This window comes from Lagopus leucura, unplaced genomic scaffold (assembly GCF_019238085.1).
Source record: "Lagopus leucura isolate 7727_CA_CO unplaced genomic scaffold, USGS_WTPT01 Super-Scaffold_100040, whole genome shotgun sequence".
Lineage (NCBI taxonomy): Eukaryota > Metazoa > Chordata > Aves > Galliformes > Phasianidae > Lagopus > Lagopus leucura.
Window position 1 is genome coordinate 1041501 of NW_024962289.1, and position 19195 is coordinate 1060695.

General features: G+C 58.6%; 1 protein-coding gene across 1 annotated transcript; it reads right to left on the reverse strand.

Annotated features, from left to right (window-relative positions):
- Positions 1-232: 232 nt before the first annotated feature.
- RHBDF2 (rhomboid 5 homolog 2) lies at positions 233-11585 on the reverse strand. Its single transcript, XM_042883952.1, has 19 exons — positions 9980-11585; positions 8057-8185; positions 6772-6917; positions 6559-6683; positions 6032-6224; positions 5750-5962; positions 5064-5192; positions 4554-4687; positions 4142-4348; positions 3860-3971; positions 3569-3643; positions 3093-3254; positions 2908-3008; positions 2390-2453; positions 2160-2254; positions 1856-1931; positions 1633-1733; positions 1240-1393; positions 233-753 (listed from the first exon to the last, which is right to left on the reverse strand). Exons 3-19 carry the CDS (start codon positions 6898-6900, stop codon positions 334-336), a joined length of 2490 nt encoding a protein of 829 aa, XP_042739886.1. The 5' UTR covers positions 6901-6917; positions 8057-8185; positions 9980-11585; the 3' UTR covers positions 233-333.
- Between the last annotated feature and the right edge of the window lie 7610 nt (positions 11586-19195).

Below are 19195 nucleotides of genomic sequence, written 5' to 3' on the forward strand. Positions count from 1 at the left end.
GGGTCCCCCCACAGCCCATTCAGGAAAACACCTCCAGCCTCCCAAAATTAAAAATCCCAGGGCTGAGAAGTGCTGGAGGACCCCATCCCACTGGGACAGGTTGGAGAAAGGGATGAACCAGAGCGTGGCCACAGAGCCCCTGTAAGCCCCGAGGTGATGGACACGACCAAGAGCCATAGGTACAAAAGCGCCCCTGCAAAAAGGGGGGTTGTGTTCACAGTAGGATTGGCACTGCTGGGCCCGGCTGCTGCCTCACCCCACAAGCTGTCCTGGGGTTAGGAGGGCCTGGAGGCCCTGAGCAGGCCGGTCCCAGCTCCACAGCCCCTCCGTGGGTCAGTGCAGGACCTGCTCCAGCTCGTACTTCTCGCAGAACTTGCTGGTGAAGGGCAGGCAGGTGAGGTACTCGATCCAGCGCCAGTTGATGGGGTAGACATACAGCCAGATGAACAGCGAGGTGAAGAGGCCCAGGAAGACCAGCAGGGACACGATGATCATGGCCCGCTTGCGGTACTTGTCCATCGTGCCGAAGGTGATGTAGGGCAGGAAGGCAAAGGAGAGCAGCAGGCCGCTGAGGAAGCCAAAGAGGTGGGCAATGTTGTCGATCCAGGGCAGGAGGCCGCAGACGAAGAGGAAGAGGACGATGCCAGAGAGGTTGAGCAAGGCTTTCCATGGCTTCTCCAGCGCTTGCCAGCTCTGGAAGAGCTCCACAAAGAGGCAAGCCAGCAAACCAAACTGAGACCCAGCAGGGCCCACCTGCAAGAGGTCAGACCCCACTTACATCTCCCATCCGTGTCCCCACGTCCCCAGGGTCTCTCCCCTCACAGGACACATTTGCCATGGGAGCGCCGGTGCTGTTTTGGCAGAGCCAGGCGTCGGGTATCTCCCACACCACCCCACACAGCAGGGGGATTAAGGCACTCGACGTGATCCCCTCTAAAGCCTGCCAGCTCTGCTGCCAGCAGATTAGCCATCTGCCAGCCCGCACACACCAACACGTGGGGCACACAGCCCACGTGAGCCCCGCACATGGGGCAGAGACCCCCTCCCCACACATGGCACAACCTGCCAAGGGGTGAGACCTCTGTCCTAGGCTCTGCAGCCCCCTCCCCATGAAGCTCAGGGTGGTGATGCTCTATGCACACAAGAACATTTGCTCAGTGCCCAGCCCAGAGCTCATCTTGGGGGGGGGGAAGCAGAGTTATGGGGGAGATCCCCCCCAGCTCCACAAGCTGCCCTCACCTCCGCCCGGTACGGTAGGAAGATGGCACTGGCCAGATTGCCTGTGATGCCACTGAGGATGAAGATGATGGAGATGCGGAGCCAGCCCGCCAGCTTCTCCAGATCCCGCAGCACCGTCATCTGGAAGGTCACTGACACCAGGCAGTGGATGATGCTGGAGGTGGAGGATCAGTGTTAGACTCCTGCCCTACCACAGCCCCTGCCCAGTGCTCCCACCCACTGCTCACAGACATGAGACAACTCACAAAGCTGTCTCCCACTGATGGCATGCATTGCTATAGCTTGAGAGTGCTCGCCCATCTCCCCTCCCAACCCATTAGGGACCACAGGCAGGCTGTCCCAAAGGATGCTACCATCCCAAGCCACCCCCAGTGCCCACAGCCTGCTACTCACCCTGCATGCAGGAACAGGGACAGCCACAGGCGGTAGATCTGGTCGGGGACCTCCGGGTTGAGGAAGGGCAGGAGGCCACAGACTTCATCCAGGCAATGCACCTGGCAAGGCAGACGTGGGTGGGAGGCGATGGGGTGGCAGCCCATCCTGCCGGTGCCAGCACAGTGATGCCCAGCCAGGCTGCTCACCCCAAGCCCCCTGCACTCCCCCCACAGCCCCTCACCTGTGAGCAGAGAGTTGCCTCCTCGTGGAAGTAGCCATGCATGAACTCGCAGTACTCCCGTGTTGTGATCTCACAGCTGGGCAGAAGGCAGGCAGTGGGCTCACCTGGGGCAGGGTGCACCCCCTGCTCCAAGCACCCCCAGTGCAGGGTCCTGTCACTGCGTTTCCCACCCTCAACCCCAGGGCCTCCCTCTATCCCTGGCACAACTCAGGACACCGATGGGGGGGTGCTGAGGAGCACCAGAAGAGCACACAGAACACTGCCCAACCTGCCCCAGGCTCGGTGCCCTCTGGCTGTATCTCACCTGCCCTTGGTGCCGATGCAGCACGGCCTGCCCTTGATCTGGCAGTCCATGTGAGGGAGGCCTGTGTGGTTGGTTTTGGTCTCGTAGGTGCAGATCTATGAGAAGGGAAAGGAGCTGCAGTAGGAGGGCTGCTAAGAGCCCACTACAGCCCCACACCGTGCTTGAGGCTGTCCACTTCCCACAGAGGCTGCGTTGGTGTGGATGGTGGGCACCTCACTAAGGGCTCTTACCGGCCACCTGGTGATGTCATCTGGCCACACATGGGGGGGATTTGAGGCCGGCTCTTCACACGTCCTGGTGACAGGAGAGGATGCGGGGGTCACTGAGAGTCTCCTCTCCCCAAGCACAACCCTGCCATCAGTCTGAGGCCAGGCACAAGACAGGGGACCTGCAGCCACCCCTCTAAGGTTCCCAGACTCAGGGAGATCCTTGCATGCTCAATATCCTACAGTGAAATGCACTGCAGCCAGATCACCCATCATGTAACTTCACTGAGTGTCCCCTTAAGATGTCACGTGTCCCTGCTTATCTCAGCCCAGGGATCGGGGCAGGCAGGAACAAGCTCAGGACAGCAATGCTCTTCAGGTGGCTTTCTGGCCCGCCCATCACACTTAGAACAGACCTCACCTCCACTTCCCCACCAATTCTCTCTTCCTCATCACCACCCCATGGCACAGAAGAGCCACCAACCCCTCGGCCAAACCGATTCCAGGCATTCAACCTGCAAACCCAGCCCCACACAACCCACCTGGGGTCCTGGTGACACACAGCCCCCGACGTGCGCTTCTCACCGGAGCCCATGGTCGGCGTGTTGTTGTTGGGCCACTTGATGAACGTTGCCAGCGTTTCCTGCAGGGATGGAGATGCTCAGAGCGTGGGCATGCAGGAACTGCTCTGCTCCACGTGCATCCCATGCCCCAGCCGTGCCCGCACCGAGCAGTCCTGCGGCAGTGTTTGGATGCAGCCCGATTTGTCATTCTGGACGCAGCAGCCAGAGTTCCGCTCCCGGTCCCGTTCGCGCTGGATGAGCCGCTCCACCTGGCGGTCCTTTCGGATGCAGGGTGAGAATTTGGCTCCTAGATGGATCAGGTCGATCTGAAAGGAGGGAGTGCTCTGAGGGATGCTCCAGGTCGCGTGCCATCTCCACCTCCCTTCCCAACTGCTGCCCTACTGGTGAGATCCCACCCAAATGGATGGACGGCGGGCAGGGGACAGGCTCTCTCCCAAGCATCCACTGTGATGCTTTGGTTCTGGGGAATGCTGCAGAGCCCTGGGAGCAGGCAGGAGGAGCTCATAGAGGGAACCAAAGAGCAGGACAGCAGGTTAGGACTAGGATTACTGCCATGTAGCTAGGGGAGAGGAGAAGGGAGCACCCCTTGAGCCCCACCTCAGGCTGGCAAATCACTTACCGAGCTGGGCCCGATCCAGAAGTTCTCCTGCTGGATGTACTTGACACTTTCATACACACCTTTGTTCCTCAGCACCTGCAGAATGAGACCAGGGTCACACAGCCAGTTGGGGGGGGCACAGCCCCATAGTGCCACATCTCCTCCAACCACCTGCAGGGGCTGAGCCCTTTGACCCTTTTGGGGCTGCATCTCTCACCCCAACAGGATTACCCCCACTATGCACTTGAGGACGACATTCAGGAGTCAGGCACCCAGGAGGATACAGGCCTGGCTGGGAGCTCTTAAACTTACTAACTCTGTCGTCACGTGCTGGGTGAAGCCAATGGGAGCGATACCATACGTGCCAATGACCAGCAAGGTGATGATGATGTGGACAAAGGTGATCCAGTAGGTGAAATACGGCCTGGGGAGCAAAGGGAACAGGGTCACGGCCCCTTGTTGGCACAAGGATGCTGTAGGAACCTGGGGAGAGCAGCCCTGAAGCCCACTCCAATAAGGACGCAAATCCAAATTGCACCTGGGGAGCCCCAAGGAGCGGGGCTGACCCGGGCGGGCTGCAAGCTGTGCGCTCACCGGTGGCTGTCGGTGATCTCCAGCTGTGACTGCACGATGCTGCTGAGGCTGCGGCGGTACGTCCTGTTCAGACACTGCCCCACCACCCCCAGTCCATAGTAGCGTTTCTTGCGGTCGAAGGCGAAATGCTTCACTTTGGAAGCGATGCGTCTGCCCCTCTGGGGGGCCGGGCCAGCTGAGGCAGCAGCGAGACGGGCACCCTCACGTCTGCAGGGAGAGAAAGCCATCAGCGAGGTAACAGCCCGGGGGCTGCCCCACTCATCCCGAGACCCTGGAACGGGGGCTGGGGAAATTTCTTGGCTTCGTCCTTGTAGCAGCATGCTGGATGCGCCCAGCGCCCTACAGCAGGGACGGGTGGACGTGGTATTGGCTGGGGGGAGGTCAGGGCAGGGGGCTCGGGGTTGGCACTCACAGTGCAGTCTGCTCCACCTCTGGGGATGCCCTGACATCCTCCCCCACCGAGTGCATGCGTAAATACGTGGCTGAGAGTGGTGGTGACTCGAAGACGTCATCTGGCATGGAATAGGTCTCGTCGTGCGTGTCCATCTGGAAGGAGCACGGAAGGGAGGGGGACCACAACGTGATCCCAATGACCACACACTACAGCCCATGTGAAGCGCCCATGATCCCATCACCAACGATTATCACTGAGTCCCTGCAGTGCTGGACACAACACCCACTGATGCCCTTGCTCTTGGAGTGGGGCTAAAGCACAGACACCAGGGGCCCTTGGCACACGCAGCTCCAAATACAGCCCAAACCCCATTTGGGTAAGAGACCAACCCTGGACCATGCTAAGAGCAAAGGAGGTGGGACAAACAGGGCTGCCCAGTGAGTCATTGTCTCAGTCAGAACGCTGCTCAGCCCCACGTGGGGCACTGGGACCCCCCAGCTCCAGCAGTAGGGGTGGAACAGTGCTTGCCTTACTGAAGAAGGAGGAGTCCAGAGTGTCAGCAGTATCCACCACGTCCTCATCCATGAAGCTGGGGTACATGAAGCTCCTCTTGGTGCTCCTCTGCTTCTCAGTCAGAGGCTCCAAGACAGAGCGGCCCTATGGCAGGGGAAGCAAACGAGGGTAAGGAACACAAAGCCTCAGCGCTGCAGAAAGTAGGGGGGCTTTGTCATAGCCACCCCCAAAGTCCAGCAAGTGGTGGCAAACATTAAATGCCAACCACGGCCCCGTGTGGAGGTCACACAGCTGCCTGTTGCTCTGGAGAGCCGTCAGTGCTGGGCCATGGCTGTGACAGGTGGCACAATTCTAAATCTCATTTTAGGTCTCTGCCCCACATCTCCTTGGAGACCCATCTCCAAGGCTTGCAGGGGACTCCCCAGGTGACAGAAAGTGCCAGAGAAACTTCCCCTGCAGCAAAAGGTTGCTGGCTGGACACAAAGGCTGCTATTTTCGAGGGACGGCATGTGAGACAGTTCCACTTTCTGATCCACTTTCCACCAGAACTTCTCTTTTTAAGGTTAAAACCCACCACCTCCCCCTCCCAACACGCAGCAGAGTGCAACAACCGTCTTTGTGCAAAGCAAAAAGCCAAGAAACGAAGACAACAGAGGGCTGAGAAGTGAACCAAGAGGACGATCCCTTTCCCCAACACTCACACGGAGCAGCGCGGCGGCCGCCCTGAAGCTCATGTGTGCCACAGAGAGCCTCTTGCGGCGTGGCAGGCGGCTGTAAGCAGAGCGGGCACTGCCCAGGGATGCCAGCGACGTGACACCAGGGGTGTGGGGGGGCAGGACGTGGTGGGGCGTATGGGGACGGTCGGTGTCATCGGGGTGGCGGAAGGGACGGCCCCTGGCCAGAGGGTCCACGATCTGGAAGAGGGAGAGGTGTGTTGGTGATGGGGAAGGGTTGGCAGGCTGTCCCCGTGCTCCGAGCTGTACCTTGGGCATCTTGGCCGGTTTGGGTGACTCGGTGCCTTGGAAGGAGGGCACCTCCTGGCTGGGCAGCTCCATGTCGCGATAGGCAGCCTTCAGTTTGCCGTATCTCATGCTGCAGTGCTGCAAGCTGCGGCGCTGCCAGTGCTGCCGCTTCCCCTCCCAGTCGCCGCTGACGCCGAACCATTCCGCCGTGCCCCTGGGTGTGTGATGGATGCACTCCAGCAGCCGCTCAGCCCCCCGCTGTCACCGTCCCACCCTGCCCTCCCTCCAGCTGGGGATTGGAGCTCGGTGGCTCAGCACGGTGCTGACAGATCTGTGGGTCGGGGCAGACGGGTTGCTGCTCCATTAAGCCGAGATACCCTGTATCAGGATGCACACAACTCGAGGCATTTGCTCCTACAGCACCAAGACGTTTTCACAGCCAATTCTACCACGTGCTCATCCAACAGCTGAGCTGTGTGGCACCCATCGAGGCTTTCCCTTGGGCTGGTGCCCACATCCCTGCCATGGACACCCCCCCAAGCCCTCACTTGCGGATGCTCTGGGACAGAGATGTCTGTCGGCGGAAGCCCGGCCGCCGCTCCGAGTTCTCACATCCCTTTGAGCGTGGCTCCTGCAGGCTCTTGCTCTTCCGATAGATGGGCACCTTGGAGGGCTGGGAGGCAGAGCACAGGGTTACAGAGCACAGAGGATAACGATAACCAAAACCCACGTGGGACGGAGAGGTGCCTCCCAGAGCTCACCTCCTTGTGGGTGCCGTCCTCCTCTGCCTCCCGGGGCGGGGGGATCACGATGGAGAGGTTGGGGGGCTTCTTGCTCTGCAGGCGGCTGCTGCTGGAGCGGCTGCTCCCATTCTTGTTGCTGGATGCCATCTTGAGTGGGTGGCAGGCTGTGGGGGGGAGCAGGGAGTGAGTGGGGGAAGGCAGCCACAGCCCTATTGCTGCATCCCTTCCTCCTGTTCTCTGCAGGGTAAGTGCATCGGTGCGGAAATGGCAGCAGGAGCATTAATGTTAATGGGGCTCTGCCTGAGGGGAACCCCAGAGGGAAGGGAAATGGTGCAAGCACTTCCCCCCCTCACTGGGAGGGATGTGCATCGCTCTCTTCTGATGGCTTACAGCTACCTGGGAGACCCCGCAGGGCAGCACTGAGGCATCCCAGACAAGAGGACAGCCCCAAGGCTGCGTCCCCAACACCTCCTGGCCATAGCATCAGCACAGTACCCACAGGACTGGGCATGCAAAGCGTTCCCCTCACGCACATGTTGGGCTCTTGGCCAGCAGGACAAGGCAGAGCACACAGAAATCTTCCCAGCGCACAGAGCGGGGGCTTAACAGCCAGGAGCAAAATCTTTGGGCAACCCCTTCCTGAGAGTCCCCCTGCAGCTCTGCAACACCAGGCAGAGCCTCACGAGTCAACAGGGAAAAGTAATTCCATCTGAGCACAAGGGAGCAGTCTTAAATCCTATTAGGGACTGTGGGCTCCTGCTGGGATGGATGCTCAGCCCCTTGGCCTCTCACCATCCATGTGCACCAAGGGCACCTGCCCAGGGCTCGCTGCTGACAGGCATTCCCCCATCCTGCTTGGTGTGTCCAACAGATGCCAGAGTCCTGCTGAGGGGCAGCCATGAGACAGCAGGATCAATGGCAAGGCACCCTGGAGTACACCTGCACCCCGCTCTGATCCCTTTGGGCTGCTCCTCCCCACCACTGGCCTTAGGAGCTCAGTGTCCCATGGGATGAGCTCCTTGAGGACGCTGGCACTAGAGGGCAGCCACTACCCAGCACAGCCCCGTGCTGCAGCCCAAACATGCAGGGCTTAAACCCAGCACTGCTGTCCCATAGAAAAGGGCAGAGGGCTTAGAGGGCTCCCTTTCCCCAGTTAACCCCACTCTCCACCAGCCTCAACGAGGCTGCAGAGGGTAACTGATAGAGAGAATCTGGATGGGAAGAAGAGAGGCACCACTGCCACAAATGTGATTAGAATCAGATGTTTGAAGCCCCCATCTCAGCCTATCCGGGATGCTCCTACCTCATAAGCGTGGCAGGGATCCCACGCAGTGCGTCTCAATGGACTCCTTCTCCCTTCTCCTCTGTCCTTCACGCATGGGAGTCCCAGGGCATGGCTGAGGTTCTCTTGCTCTGCCTGGTGGGACTGGTGCTGCAAGAGAAAAGCAGGGGTGAGAGATCAGGTCCAGCCTGCAGAAACCTTCCTGGGAGAAGCTTTGGGGACAGGGCTGTGAAAGGAAGCAGAAGCACCAGGGTAAGGGCAGAGCCATCCAAAAACATCAGGGCAGGATGCTGGGACAAAGCCACAAAGCCACACCGCTGCATGGCTCTGGGCAGCCACAGGACATGGGGGATCGTGCTGCGGTCACTGGCACAGGGTGAGGGAAAGCCACTGCACCTGGCACCTTGGCTGAGACAACACAGGGCTGAAGGGGAATTTTTTCACCCAAAGCTCTCAACAGAGTGAGAAAAAGAGCAGGAAAGAAACACAAGTGCTGTGCAGAGGTATTTGATGACTGCTGAGCTGGGAAGGCGCCAGCCAGGCCGTCCGGCCCCAGCAAGTGAAACTTTCCATCTCACTGGGGAACTGCAGATGCTGTTTGTTTTCCTCCCAGGGTAGCCAGCAATGAGGCAGAGGTGCCAGCTGCAGGCAGGACTGGCTCCGGGGAGCCTGAGGAGATGGGGGCAGGGATATGCTGGGCACAGGGACACGCAGCTGTGGGTGCTGCTATGACCACCAGCATCCCTCATGCTGCCCCTGCCACGGATGCACTCAGCACAGCAAGCAGCACACAGCGGAAACTGGAGGAGAACTTGGAACCAATGCTGCTGTTTGGTGATGCGAAAGGAGCGGTGCTGTTTGTGCCCCTGATCCCATCACTAATTGCTCCATCAGGCTCCCACACAGCTCCAGGTGAGAACCTTAATGCTCTCCGGGGAAGCACATTTGCAATGCACCCAACCACTGAGTGCCTCCCACGCAGCGTGGGAGCAGCAGTTGGGCAGCTGTACCCCATCCGGCACCTGCAGGCCAGATCATGTGGCCAGAGCACTTTTCACGGCTCCTTGAATTAAAGCAATGCTTGGCATCCAGAGAGCAGGAAGAGGGGAGCAGCCCCTGCCAGCTAAGTCCCCTGGGTTATCCAGGCACAGGGCTGGGCAGCATCCATCCCACGAGGTGTGGGAAGTTTCACCCCACGCCAGCAAAAAGCCTCTGGGATGGGGCTGGGAATGCATTTATCCGTTACCCTACACTCTTGGCACTGGCATGCAGCCCTTCAAGTGCTGGCACAGCTCTCACTCAGTGTGCTCAGCGTGAGAACAGGCAGCCTGAGCCCGAAACAAGCTGCAAGGAGCTGCAGCCACAGCCAGCACAGCCCTTCACCCTCCAAAGCACGGCACAGAGGGGTTTGTCAGCGCTGTGGGGCCCAGTCTTGCTCACCTCAGGGTCACCCATGTGTCCCCATGGGGGCCAGGCAGGAGAATTTTGCCTTCACCCAGGCAAGGGCTGGGGCTCTGGGCTGAGCCACGAGAGATGCTGACCCAAGGAAACACACCCAGAGAGGAAAGTGGTGGAAAAAGTGACGCAGCTCACACATGGCATCAGCACAGGGCGATGCCAGGATGCTCTGAGCAAGGAACCAGAGCAAAGGGACTGGCAGCAGTACCACGCACCAACCCACAGAGCCCCCATACAAGACACTGCTGACACCCCTCTGAGGCAGCCCTGCAAAGAGCCGTTCCATTAACAGAGCACCACAACACCAGCATGCCCATCAATGATTCAGGAGCACACTGAAGCTGCCCATCAGCACTGGAGCCTCGGTTGCACTGAGATAAAGAGCTGCCTTCGCCTTGCCAAGCAAACCTCTTCAATCTGCCCAGCACCTCCATGGACTCCCCAGGCGTGTCAGCCCAAACCTAAAACCCAAAGCTAAAACCTTACCGAGAGCAGCCGGGCCAGGCAGGAGCCTGACAAGTTCCCTGGGTGCGCAATTGGGAAACTCTCCTCACTTTCCTTCTGCCTATTCCCACAGCAAGCAGGACGTTGGGCAACTGCCGCGTGGTTTGTTCATCCCGGATGAGTTTCAGGCACTCGGCACACCCTGGAAGGAAGCAAAACCACGCGGCCGAGATAGAGGCACCAACCCACGGAGTGTGCTGGTGGCTGTGATAACGCTGAGCCAGCTTTCCTCCTCCCCTCTCCCATCTGCACGCAGCTCGGGCATTGGGTGAGGAGGGGAGGGCAGATGGGCAGCATGGCTGTGCATTGGGGCACCTCCCCGTGGCACAACCCTACAAGAGCACAGATCCCCCGTCAGGACCACCTCCTCCCCACAGCAGTGCTTCCAGGAGCCGTGTTTCTCCGGGTTTCCTGAGCCACTATCTGCATGGAAAGGGAAGGACTCGCCCACAATAGCTGGATGGGGATCTTCCCAGCCCACTTCCCAAGGCACATTCATTCCCAGCACGTCCCCCTCTGCCCAAGGAGTTGATACCCAAACACCCCCCAACCCATTGCAAAAAGGCTCTGCTCTTTGTGATCCCATCTGCAGCCCCACGTCCTTGCCGTACACGCACCCCAACACCACGTGCAGCACAGATTCCCCAAGCTGCTGGGCTTCATTAACCTGGCTCAAACACAATTCTTCAGAGCTTCCCCAATTCCTGGTTGAGCTCTGGGTCCCCCTGTGCAGGGTATGGCTCTGCAGAGCAGGGAATATCAGGGCTGTCCCCCAGCTCGCTCTCACTTCCCCAGATGCAAAATTCTTTGTGTGGGAGGGCAAAGGGCAGACGCTCATTCCTCCACATCTGCAAAATGCTGCTGCTTTGAGAGCTGCTCTTGGAAAGAGCACGCGGCCAGGATCTGCAAACTCCCTCAGCACTCTGCTCCCGGGAGAAACGTCCTGCTGGGGTCCCTGTGTTTGCTGGGGATTTCTCCTGAGCTCAGAGCATCGCCATGGGACGCGGCAGCAGGAGGTGATGCTCAGTCCTGTGCAGAAGTTCCACCCACCCAATCATGAGAGAACTGTGGGCATTCAGTGCAGCCCTCACCACGGCCAAACAGTGAGGAGAGCTGCTTGGCCCCAGGCTTGTATCTCCTGGAGCAGAGTGCTTATCTGCACACAGCCACCCCCAGGCTTGTGTCACTGTCCCACCACTGCACGCACACCCACCCCTCCTCCAAAGCATCAGCCAGTTCTGCAGCCTCATCATCTGTCCCAAATTCCATCCAGGAAGGTTTATCCCACTCCTCCCCAGTGCAAGACCTGCATTCCCCACAGGAAAGCCCAGCTGGGAGCTGTCTACTCTGTCCCACACATCCCATTCAACGCAGCACAAGCAGAGAGCACACAGCACCCAAACACAGCAACACCACACGATGCTGTGCCCCCATCCCAGCCCCACTACCTGCTGTGAGCTGCCAAGCCCTTCCCAGGCCCAGCACCCCTCCTGCACATCATAGCAGCGTGCCAGGAGCACACTCTGCAGCCTCTCGGGTGCCAAGAGCCGTTGCCTTCCTCCTCCTCAAGCTGGTGTGGTCCCAGCATTCACTTACCCATCCCTCCCTCCCCAGGGATGCTTTGCCATTCATTCCCATCTCCCAGCTCCTTGCTGGCACACAGGCTGCACCCACAGGGCCCCCACCTGCAGCACGCTCACTCCCAACCCTCCCCCCAGCTCCAGCATTCCCACAGCCAGCGAATTACAGGGATAACCCAGCCAAATCCCCAGCACAAGCTGCTGCATGACGCACGGCGGCACCTTGGAGCTGGGCAGCATGAATGCATGGACACAGCCCTGCCCCGAGCTGCTCAGCACTGGGGACGTGATGGCACCATCTATGGGGAAACTCACAGCTCCCAGCCAACCTGCTGTCCCTTGGTACACAGGGCAGCCCCCGTGATGGGGTCACGGATGGAGCTGAGCCTCGCTTGGCCCACTCTCCCCATGCACACATCAGTGCAGCCCCATGCTCAGCATGTGGCCTTGCACCCATGCCTGCCCCACGGATGTGGCATTTTGCAGGTGGGGAAACATGAGGCAACGTCTTAAAATGAGCTGCCCGCTCACAGACATGGAAATTGCAGAGCAAAGTGAGGGCAGCAAGGTGTGGGCAGGCAGCAGGGGAGGTGTTGGGGCCCCCCACACTAAGGTTGAGCCCACAGCCCTGCTGCAGTGCAATTATGTGAGAAATAGAATCATAGAATGGCTTGGGTTGGAAGGGACCTCAAGGATCACAAATCTCCAACCTCCCCTACTGCATGCAGGGCCACCAACCTCCCCATTTAATACCAGCCCAGGCTGCCCAGGGCCCCATCCAACCTGGCCTTGAACACCTCCAGGGATGGACGGGGCATCACAGCCTCTCTGGGCAGCTGTTCCAGCACCTCACCACTCTCATAGTAAAGAACTTCCTCCTGACATCCAACCTAAGTCTTCCTTCCTTCAACTTCAAACCATTTCCCCTTGTCCTGCCATTATTTACCTTTCAAAGAGTTGGCTCCTCTCCTGTTTACAGGCTCCCTTTAGGTACTGGAAGGAGCTAGAGTGAGAACGGCAAGGCTTTGCATGATGCTTGCAAGAAAAAGCACAGCTCTCAGCACTACTCAAAGGCTGGGGAAAAGATTGTGACCCCAAACACCAAAAGATTCCCAATGACCCTAAAGCCTGGCTTTCAACACCACTTTGCTGACATCCCCAAGCCCAACGACCACTGGACAAAAGCTTTTCCAAAGCAACGAGTTGACGTGGGCTGTATGGATTTAAGAGAAGTAATGTGGTCTCAGCCTTCAATAATTTACTCACATTGTGCAAACCCCCTGTGGCACAAAGCCCCCCCCAGAGAACACAAAGGAAGAACGGGGCTGCAGGGACATCCAGGTGGGGTTGGCTCCAGCTCTGTTTGCATGAGAGAAGTTCTGAGGGTTTTTGCTGAGCAAAGTGAGGTCCGCTCGCTGCTCCCCACCTCCTCCTTCAGCCCTCAGAATGGATGTGGAGCCGAAGGCCTCCAGGGCTGTTTCCCAAGGAAGGACGCAAGCGAGGCTTCCTTGAGTTTACACCAAGTTAAACAGGAGTGACATCAAAGGTAAAAAAAAAAAACAGCAAAACCAACCAGCAGCCCTCAGACAGAGGACAGCCACGTGCTGCAGCCAAACAATGCGACCCAATTCAACGTGAATTCCCCCACTCCTCCAGCCTACCCCCAGGAGCTTCAGCCCCATACCCCTATGGGATTTAGGACCTGGCCCCACAGCACACACACCCATCGTTCCCCAGCTCCCTGCTTGCATGTGTGCCTGAAAGCCATGCCCTCACAGCCCTGTGCTCAACACAACACAGCTATTTTGCCATCACCCCTCAACCCATGCTGTGGTTTTAACCCTCATCCACCCCACAGCTCCAGCACCCCTGGGTGCAGCTCCCACTGCAGCCACCTCTGCTCTGCTCTGCAGGAGCACAGCAGCAGCGCTGAGGGTCCCAAAGCATTTGTGGCAAAGGGACCCCAAAAACAACAAAGCAGAAAGGTCCCAATGGCCCTCTAAGCATTCATGGCCAAAAGGGTCCCCAGTCAAGGGGTCTCCAGTCAAGTGGTCCCCAGTCAAGGGGTCCCCAGTCAAGGGGTCCCCAAAATATTTGTGGCCAAGGTTTGTAAAGCATCCCCAAGCATCCGCGCCAAAAGGGTTCCCAAAGTGCCAATGGCAAAGGGACCCAAAGGACCCCAAAACACTTGCGACAAAGGAACCCAAAGGGCCGCAGAGCGTTTGCGGTTCGGAGGAGCAAAGCGTCCCCGTAGGATCGCACAGCACACGTGGCCGGGGGTCCCACAGAGCGTTCCAGAAGACCCCGAGGACCCCGAATTCCCCGCCCCCCGGAGCTCAGCGGGAATCCCCGGCGGTGCCCGAGCGGGACGGTGACGCCGCGGGGCCGGGACTTCCTCCTCCCGCCGGGACCGGAGGCCACAAAGCGCCCTCTGAGGTCTCCGGGTGCGGCTGAACCCGGATCGCGGTAACAGCGCCGGGTGCCCCGCAGCACCGAACCCGGCACGCGGCGCTCCGGGGCACTGCGGGACCCTCCGACGGGAACGCTTCGGGATCGTTCGGCCACGCGGAGCGGGGGAAAAAAAAGCGGCCGGAGACAAAGCGGGGAAAGGGGGACAAAGTAAAGCAAAGCGGCGAACGCAGCAGCCCTCCGCCCGGCCCGGCAACACGACGCGCTCACCTCGCCGCATCCACACCCCGCTCCCACCGCCGCTACCGGCGCCGCCGCCTCCACCTGGGCCGGGCGGGACGGGGCGGGGCCTACGTGGGGGCGGGGCTTCGGCGAGGGGGCGGGGTGTTTCGTGGGCGTGGCCTGGGAGGGGGGCGTGGTCCGCTTAGGGCCCGCCCCCTAGAGCGCCCCGCCTGGTGCTGCACGTGGGTGCTGCCGGTGCCGTGTGTGGGTGCTGCCAGTGACATTCATTGGGTGCTGCTGTCGTAGCAGGGTGCTGCTCGTACCATCACGTGGGTGCCCCCAGTGCCATACATGGGTGCTTCCAGTGCCATGTATGGGTGCTCCTAGGGTGCTCCTAGTGACAGTTATTGGTGCTCCCGGTGCCACGTATGTGTGCGCCCAGTGCTATACTTGGGTGCTCCCTGTACCATACATGGGTCTTCCCCGTGCCATATATGGGTGCTCCCAGTGCCGCACGAGTGCTCCCAGTGCCATCCATGGATGCTCCTGGTGCTGCATGTGGCTGCTCCCAGTGCTGTACGTGAGTGCTCCCTGCTGGCTACTCGCGGAGCCCTCCCCTCTCCCCTCCCCAGTTGCTGCTGGTGCTCACAAGTTCCGAGTCCCTGCGACAGTGGAACCAAGCACTGTAAGCCCACTGTGGAAGGTTTGGATTTTAAGCACTAAAAGCCTCTCCAGGGAGCACCAGAGCCGTGTGCTGTGTGGTGCAATTCAGGGCCAAATTCAACACAGGGCATTCCCAGGCATGGCTGCTGTGCAGACAGAGGGCACCCACTGCTCACAACCAGCTGTGAAGCTGAACACCTTCCCTACCACAGCTGCCACACTGGGGCTGCCTGCTTCCTGTCCCTCCAAGACCCCCCAGTGCTCCCCTGGGTATCCCCAGCCCTACTGCTGGGAGCTGGGCAGACACACTGCAGGTCTGGGCACATCCTGCTGGCTGGGCTGGATTTGGGGTGACACATTCTTGAGGTTGGAGCTGTGCGGAGCTGCAGAGCCAATCATATGCGCTGCACAGGGTGTCTTGGCCAGAAAGGGATGGCTGTGAATTCCATGGGGAAACATCTGCTTCTGTGGTCCTTTACACCGGGAAACCAGCTCCAAGCTGAGATTCATCCCACTCATATTGATAAGCTTTGTGGTGCTGAGACATTTGCAGTCTGCTTTTGGCATGCCTGCACTGCCGAGGCTTCTATATGGGAATGGGTTTTGCCATAACATAAACTTAGTTTCACACCTTGCAGCCCTGTCCCGGCAGCTCAGCGCTGAGCTGCACCCCCAGCAGCCTCCTCCCAGCACTGAGTCCCTGCCCTTTTCTGAGAGCTTCTCATGTGTCGCATCCTACAGAAGCAAGGCTCCAAGCCAGCCCTCCCCTTGGCACCCTCACGTGGGTGAGATCAGCCAGCAAATCTGTTCCTGGTAGAAATGAGGGTGGAAAAACCTTTGGGTTCCACCCAGCTGCTTGGAAGCTGTGGTTGGAGGTGGGTGGAGCAAGGCAGAGCCAGGTGCCTGTGACAGTGGGGTGACAGTGAGGAGTGGTGAGGTGGGGGTGTCCTGGCACTAACCTCCCTGGGATGGGCTGCAAGCTGGGGCAGGAGGGAGGAGAGCAGGGACCTGTGCCAAGGTGCCAAGCACCGACATCTCCCTGTGGCTGAGAGGGGACTTTGGAAGCAGCAAGACCTGTCCTCTGCCTTGTTGTCACCTTCACAGCCCCTTCTGCACTTTGGTCTTCAAAGACTGCTGGAAAAATGTCTGTGTTGGGACAGGGGATGCATCCTTCCCTGCGGGAGGGCTGTGCTGAGGCTCAGGAAGGGAGAGGCCATGAGGGTCACCTCTGTGAACTCAGCAGAGCGTTAGGCAATAAGGAAGCAAAGTAAGTGACCGAAAAAACCCCAAGGGAGCAATGTCACAGCGTTACACCAGTGTGCCTGGGTGCTATGCACTGTGAGTCACCTGTGGCCAGGCAGTGTGCCTGGGCTGGATTGTCCCCAAAGGGCTGCAAGGGGGGACACGTTGCTGTGCACCTCATGCTGGGGCCGGGAAATGTGCTGAGGCTGTTTGCAGCTGCTTATCTGAGAGCTCTCAGCTGGGAGTGGAGCTCCTGGGCACGACCCAGGTGTTTGAAATCCACCTGTCCCATTGCCACCTACATGGCCCAGTACCACCAGCACGGCCCAGTGCCACCCGCACAGCCTGGAGCTCACTGCCTGCAGCGCTGCCATTCCCAGCACGAACAGCAGAGGCCAGGCCACAATCGCTGCAGGCACTGAAGCTGTTCCCTGCAGCAGCAGCAGAGGATGCTCGGCCTCTTCCACCGCCCAGCAGCTGCTTGACACTTGTGTCCATCCCATACAGACTTGTGTCCCGCACCAAGTGTGGTGGCACAGCTGTCACCCCCCAGCCCGTGCAGGATGTGTTGTCACAGTGAGCTGACATCCCCCAGAGAGCCCACCCCCACGTTCCTCCCATCTGTACCCCCTTCACTGCTGCTTCCTCCTCCATCAGCCTGCGGTGGGAAAGCACTCGGAAATCAGACATCAAATGCAACAGCAGAAAGGCTGGTGGGAGTTTCCCCTTTGGGTTTTCCTCCTCTGTTATTGCTTTCCCAAAGAACAAACCTATGGGAAGGCGCAGGGGCTGCTCCCTTGGTGCCTGTCACAGGGCCATGTGCTGCCCGTGGGGGTTTCTTTCCCCTGCAAATGGCTCTGATGAGGCTGGAAATAGCTTGGTGGTGCAGGGAGGCTCTGCCTGGTGCCTGCAGTGATGGGATGGCACAGGGAGGAGGAAGGATTGCAGCAGGCACGCACAGCAGCACAGGGGCTGATCTTTGAGGAGCAGCGCTCCTCGCTTGCTGCTATTTACCTGCCTTCCCAAGGCTCCTCCTGCACAGCCCGACCTTGGCTGGTGCTGGCAGCTCTGCTCTGTGCCTCAGACCGGGTGAACGGTTTTGCACTATTGCTTAGAAAACATCCCTGAATCAAATCCCTGTGCTGTCCTGCTTGAATACAGAAGCACCGCCGTGCAGCGGAGCCGATGATTATTTTATTTGAGGGTCTGTTTGGGTGATCAGCCTCAAAGCTGCCTGAACACACAAACAGCATCTGCCAGGTGGTCCTCTGAAGCTTTGCCTTAAAGCAAATATACCACCAATTTTTTATTAAAAAAAAAAAAAGGACTCATAATAAACATTAATAAATCCTGGCGAATGCTGAAACTCCCATCTTCCCCGAACGGAGCACAGAGATGGGCTGAGAGCTGCTGCAGTGTGAGGGGCTTTCTCCGTGTCCCAGTTATCTCACTCCAGTGATCCATGTTCCATGTCCTGGTTATCCTTGCTCCACATCCCAGCTATCCCCGTTCCATGTTCCAGTTATCCCTGTTCAATATCCTAGATATCCCCACTCCATATCCCAGTTATCGCTGCTCCATGTTCCACTTATCCCCCTCTTCTTGTCTCAGTCATTCCCACTCCATATCCCACTTACTCCCACTCTATACCCCAGTAATCCCCCTCTCCATACCCCAGTTATCCCCACTCCATGTCCCAGTTATCCCTGTTCCATTTCCCAGTTATCCCCTCTCCACATCCTGGTTCTCCCCACTCCTCCCAGCCTGGGGACAACACGAGGGCTCTTCCATAGGGTAGGACAAGGAGGATGCAGCAGGCTGCCCCCCCGATCCCCCTCCTGCCCTCAGCTCAGCACCCAGGAGAGGAGGAAACCTGGCTGTAAATACACCCGGAGGATTTTTCTATCTGCGATGCTCACTTCCCTCCCTTGGCGCTGCTCTCGCATCCCTCGGCTGCCAAACTGCTGGGAATTAATCCCGTGCTGACAGCGTTTACATTGGGCTCTGCTCAGATAAACCATATCAGAGGTGGAGCCGGGCGAGGAAGGAAGGGTCGTGCTCCTGCTTAGTGTCAGACCGGCTGCTCCTCATCGCTGCAGCACGGAGCTTCTGGAATGGGGAGAGCACAGCATCCAAGCCCTGCAGGATTGAGGGCTTCTCTTGCACTTTACCTCAATGTACAGTGGAGAAAAGAAGGGAAATGTTCTTTGAGTCAGTAGGAGCCTGTGGGCTTGGTCTGCAGCCCCATGGCATGTAGGACACAGGGACCAGTGTCCCTCCAACATCTGGTTTGGATCTTAGCATCCATGCTCTGCAAATGGAGGGCTTCTCCAAGGGCTGGTTTTAATGAGCCTTTGCACAGCACAGCTCTTGCAGACTTCATTTCTCCCTGGTAGGAGTATTCCTGTTTCTCTTCTTTGGTGTCTGGAGATGGAGGTGGATGGTGATGGAGATGGAGATGAGGTGAGATGAGATGGAGACAGAGATGAAGATGAGAAGGAGATGGAGATGGAGATGGAGATGGAGATGGAGATGGAGATGGAGATGGAGATGGAGATGGAGATGAAGATGGAGATGAAGATGGAGATGGAGATGGAAATGTGCCGCCTGGAGCCCACACCTGCAGGGACCCTATGGCCAGATGGACACGTGGCAACACAAATCCATGACACGGCCAAGAAACCAGAATCCTCCTCCCTCCATCCTTCAGCTCACATCTACCATCCTTCACCTCATCGCTGGGGTGGTTCCTAACATCTCCTTGGCCAAGGGTTCCTCCTGCAAAGCAGCATCCCTGGGCTGTGCCACGTGGCAGCTTTGGGGCTCCCTGGTGCCCTTCTCCTGCATTGCATCCCATCCCCTGCCTGTGGGGTCCAGGTCACGGCGCAGTCGTCACAGTCACCCCAGTGACGGGAGCCAGGGGTAAATATTAGTACAAAGTGAAGGGCTGTGTAAATATTTTCTCTCTGCAAGGTATTGCTGAAGTTCCCGGCTCCTTTGTCAACAGCCTTTAGGAAATAACAGCCGTGTGCTGGTGATTTCCAGGCTGTGCTGGTTCTTGTCTCAGAGCAGTGTGCCAAGG

What these genes read in the sequence shown, in the direction of transcription:
- RHBDF2 (XM_042883952.1), bottom strand. Translation starts at nt 6,900, where the DNA reads ATGGCATCCAGCAACAAGAATGGGAGCAGCCGCTCCAGCAGCAGCCGC. An exon ending in CGGCCGCCGCGCTGCTCCGT is followed by an intron (nt 5,193 to 5,749) that starts GTGAGTGTTGGG and finishes CCCCTGCCATAG; the next exon opens with GGCCGCTCTGTCTTGGAGCC. An exon ending in TGCATCGGCACCAAGGGCAG is followed by an intron (nt 1,932 to 2,159) that starts GTGAGATACAGC and finishes CCTTCTGCCCAG; the next exon opens with CTGTGAGATCACAACACGGG.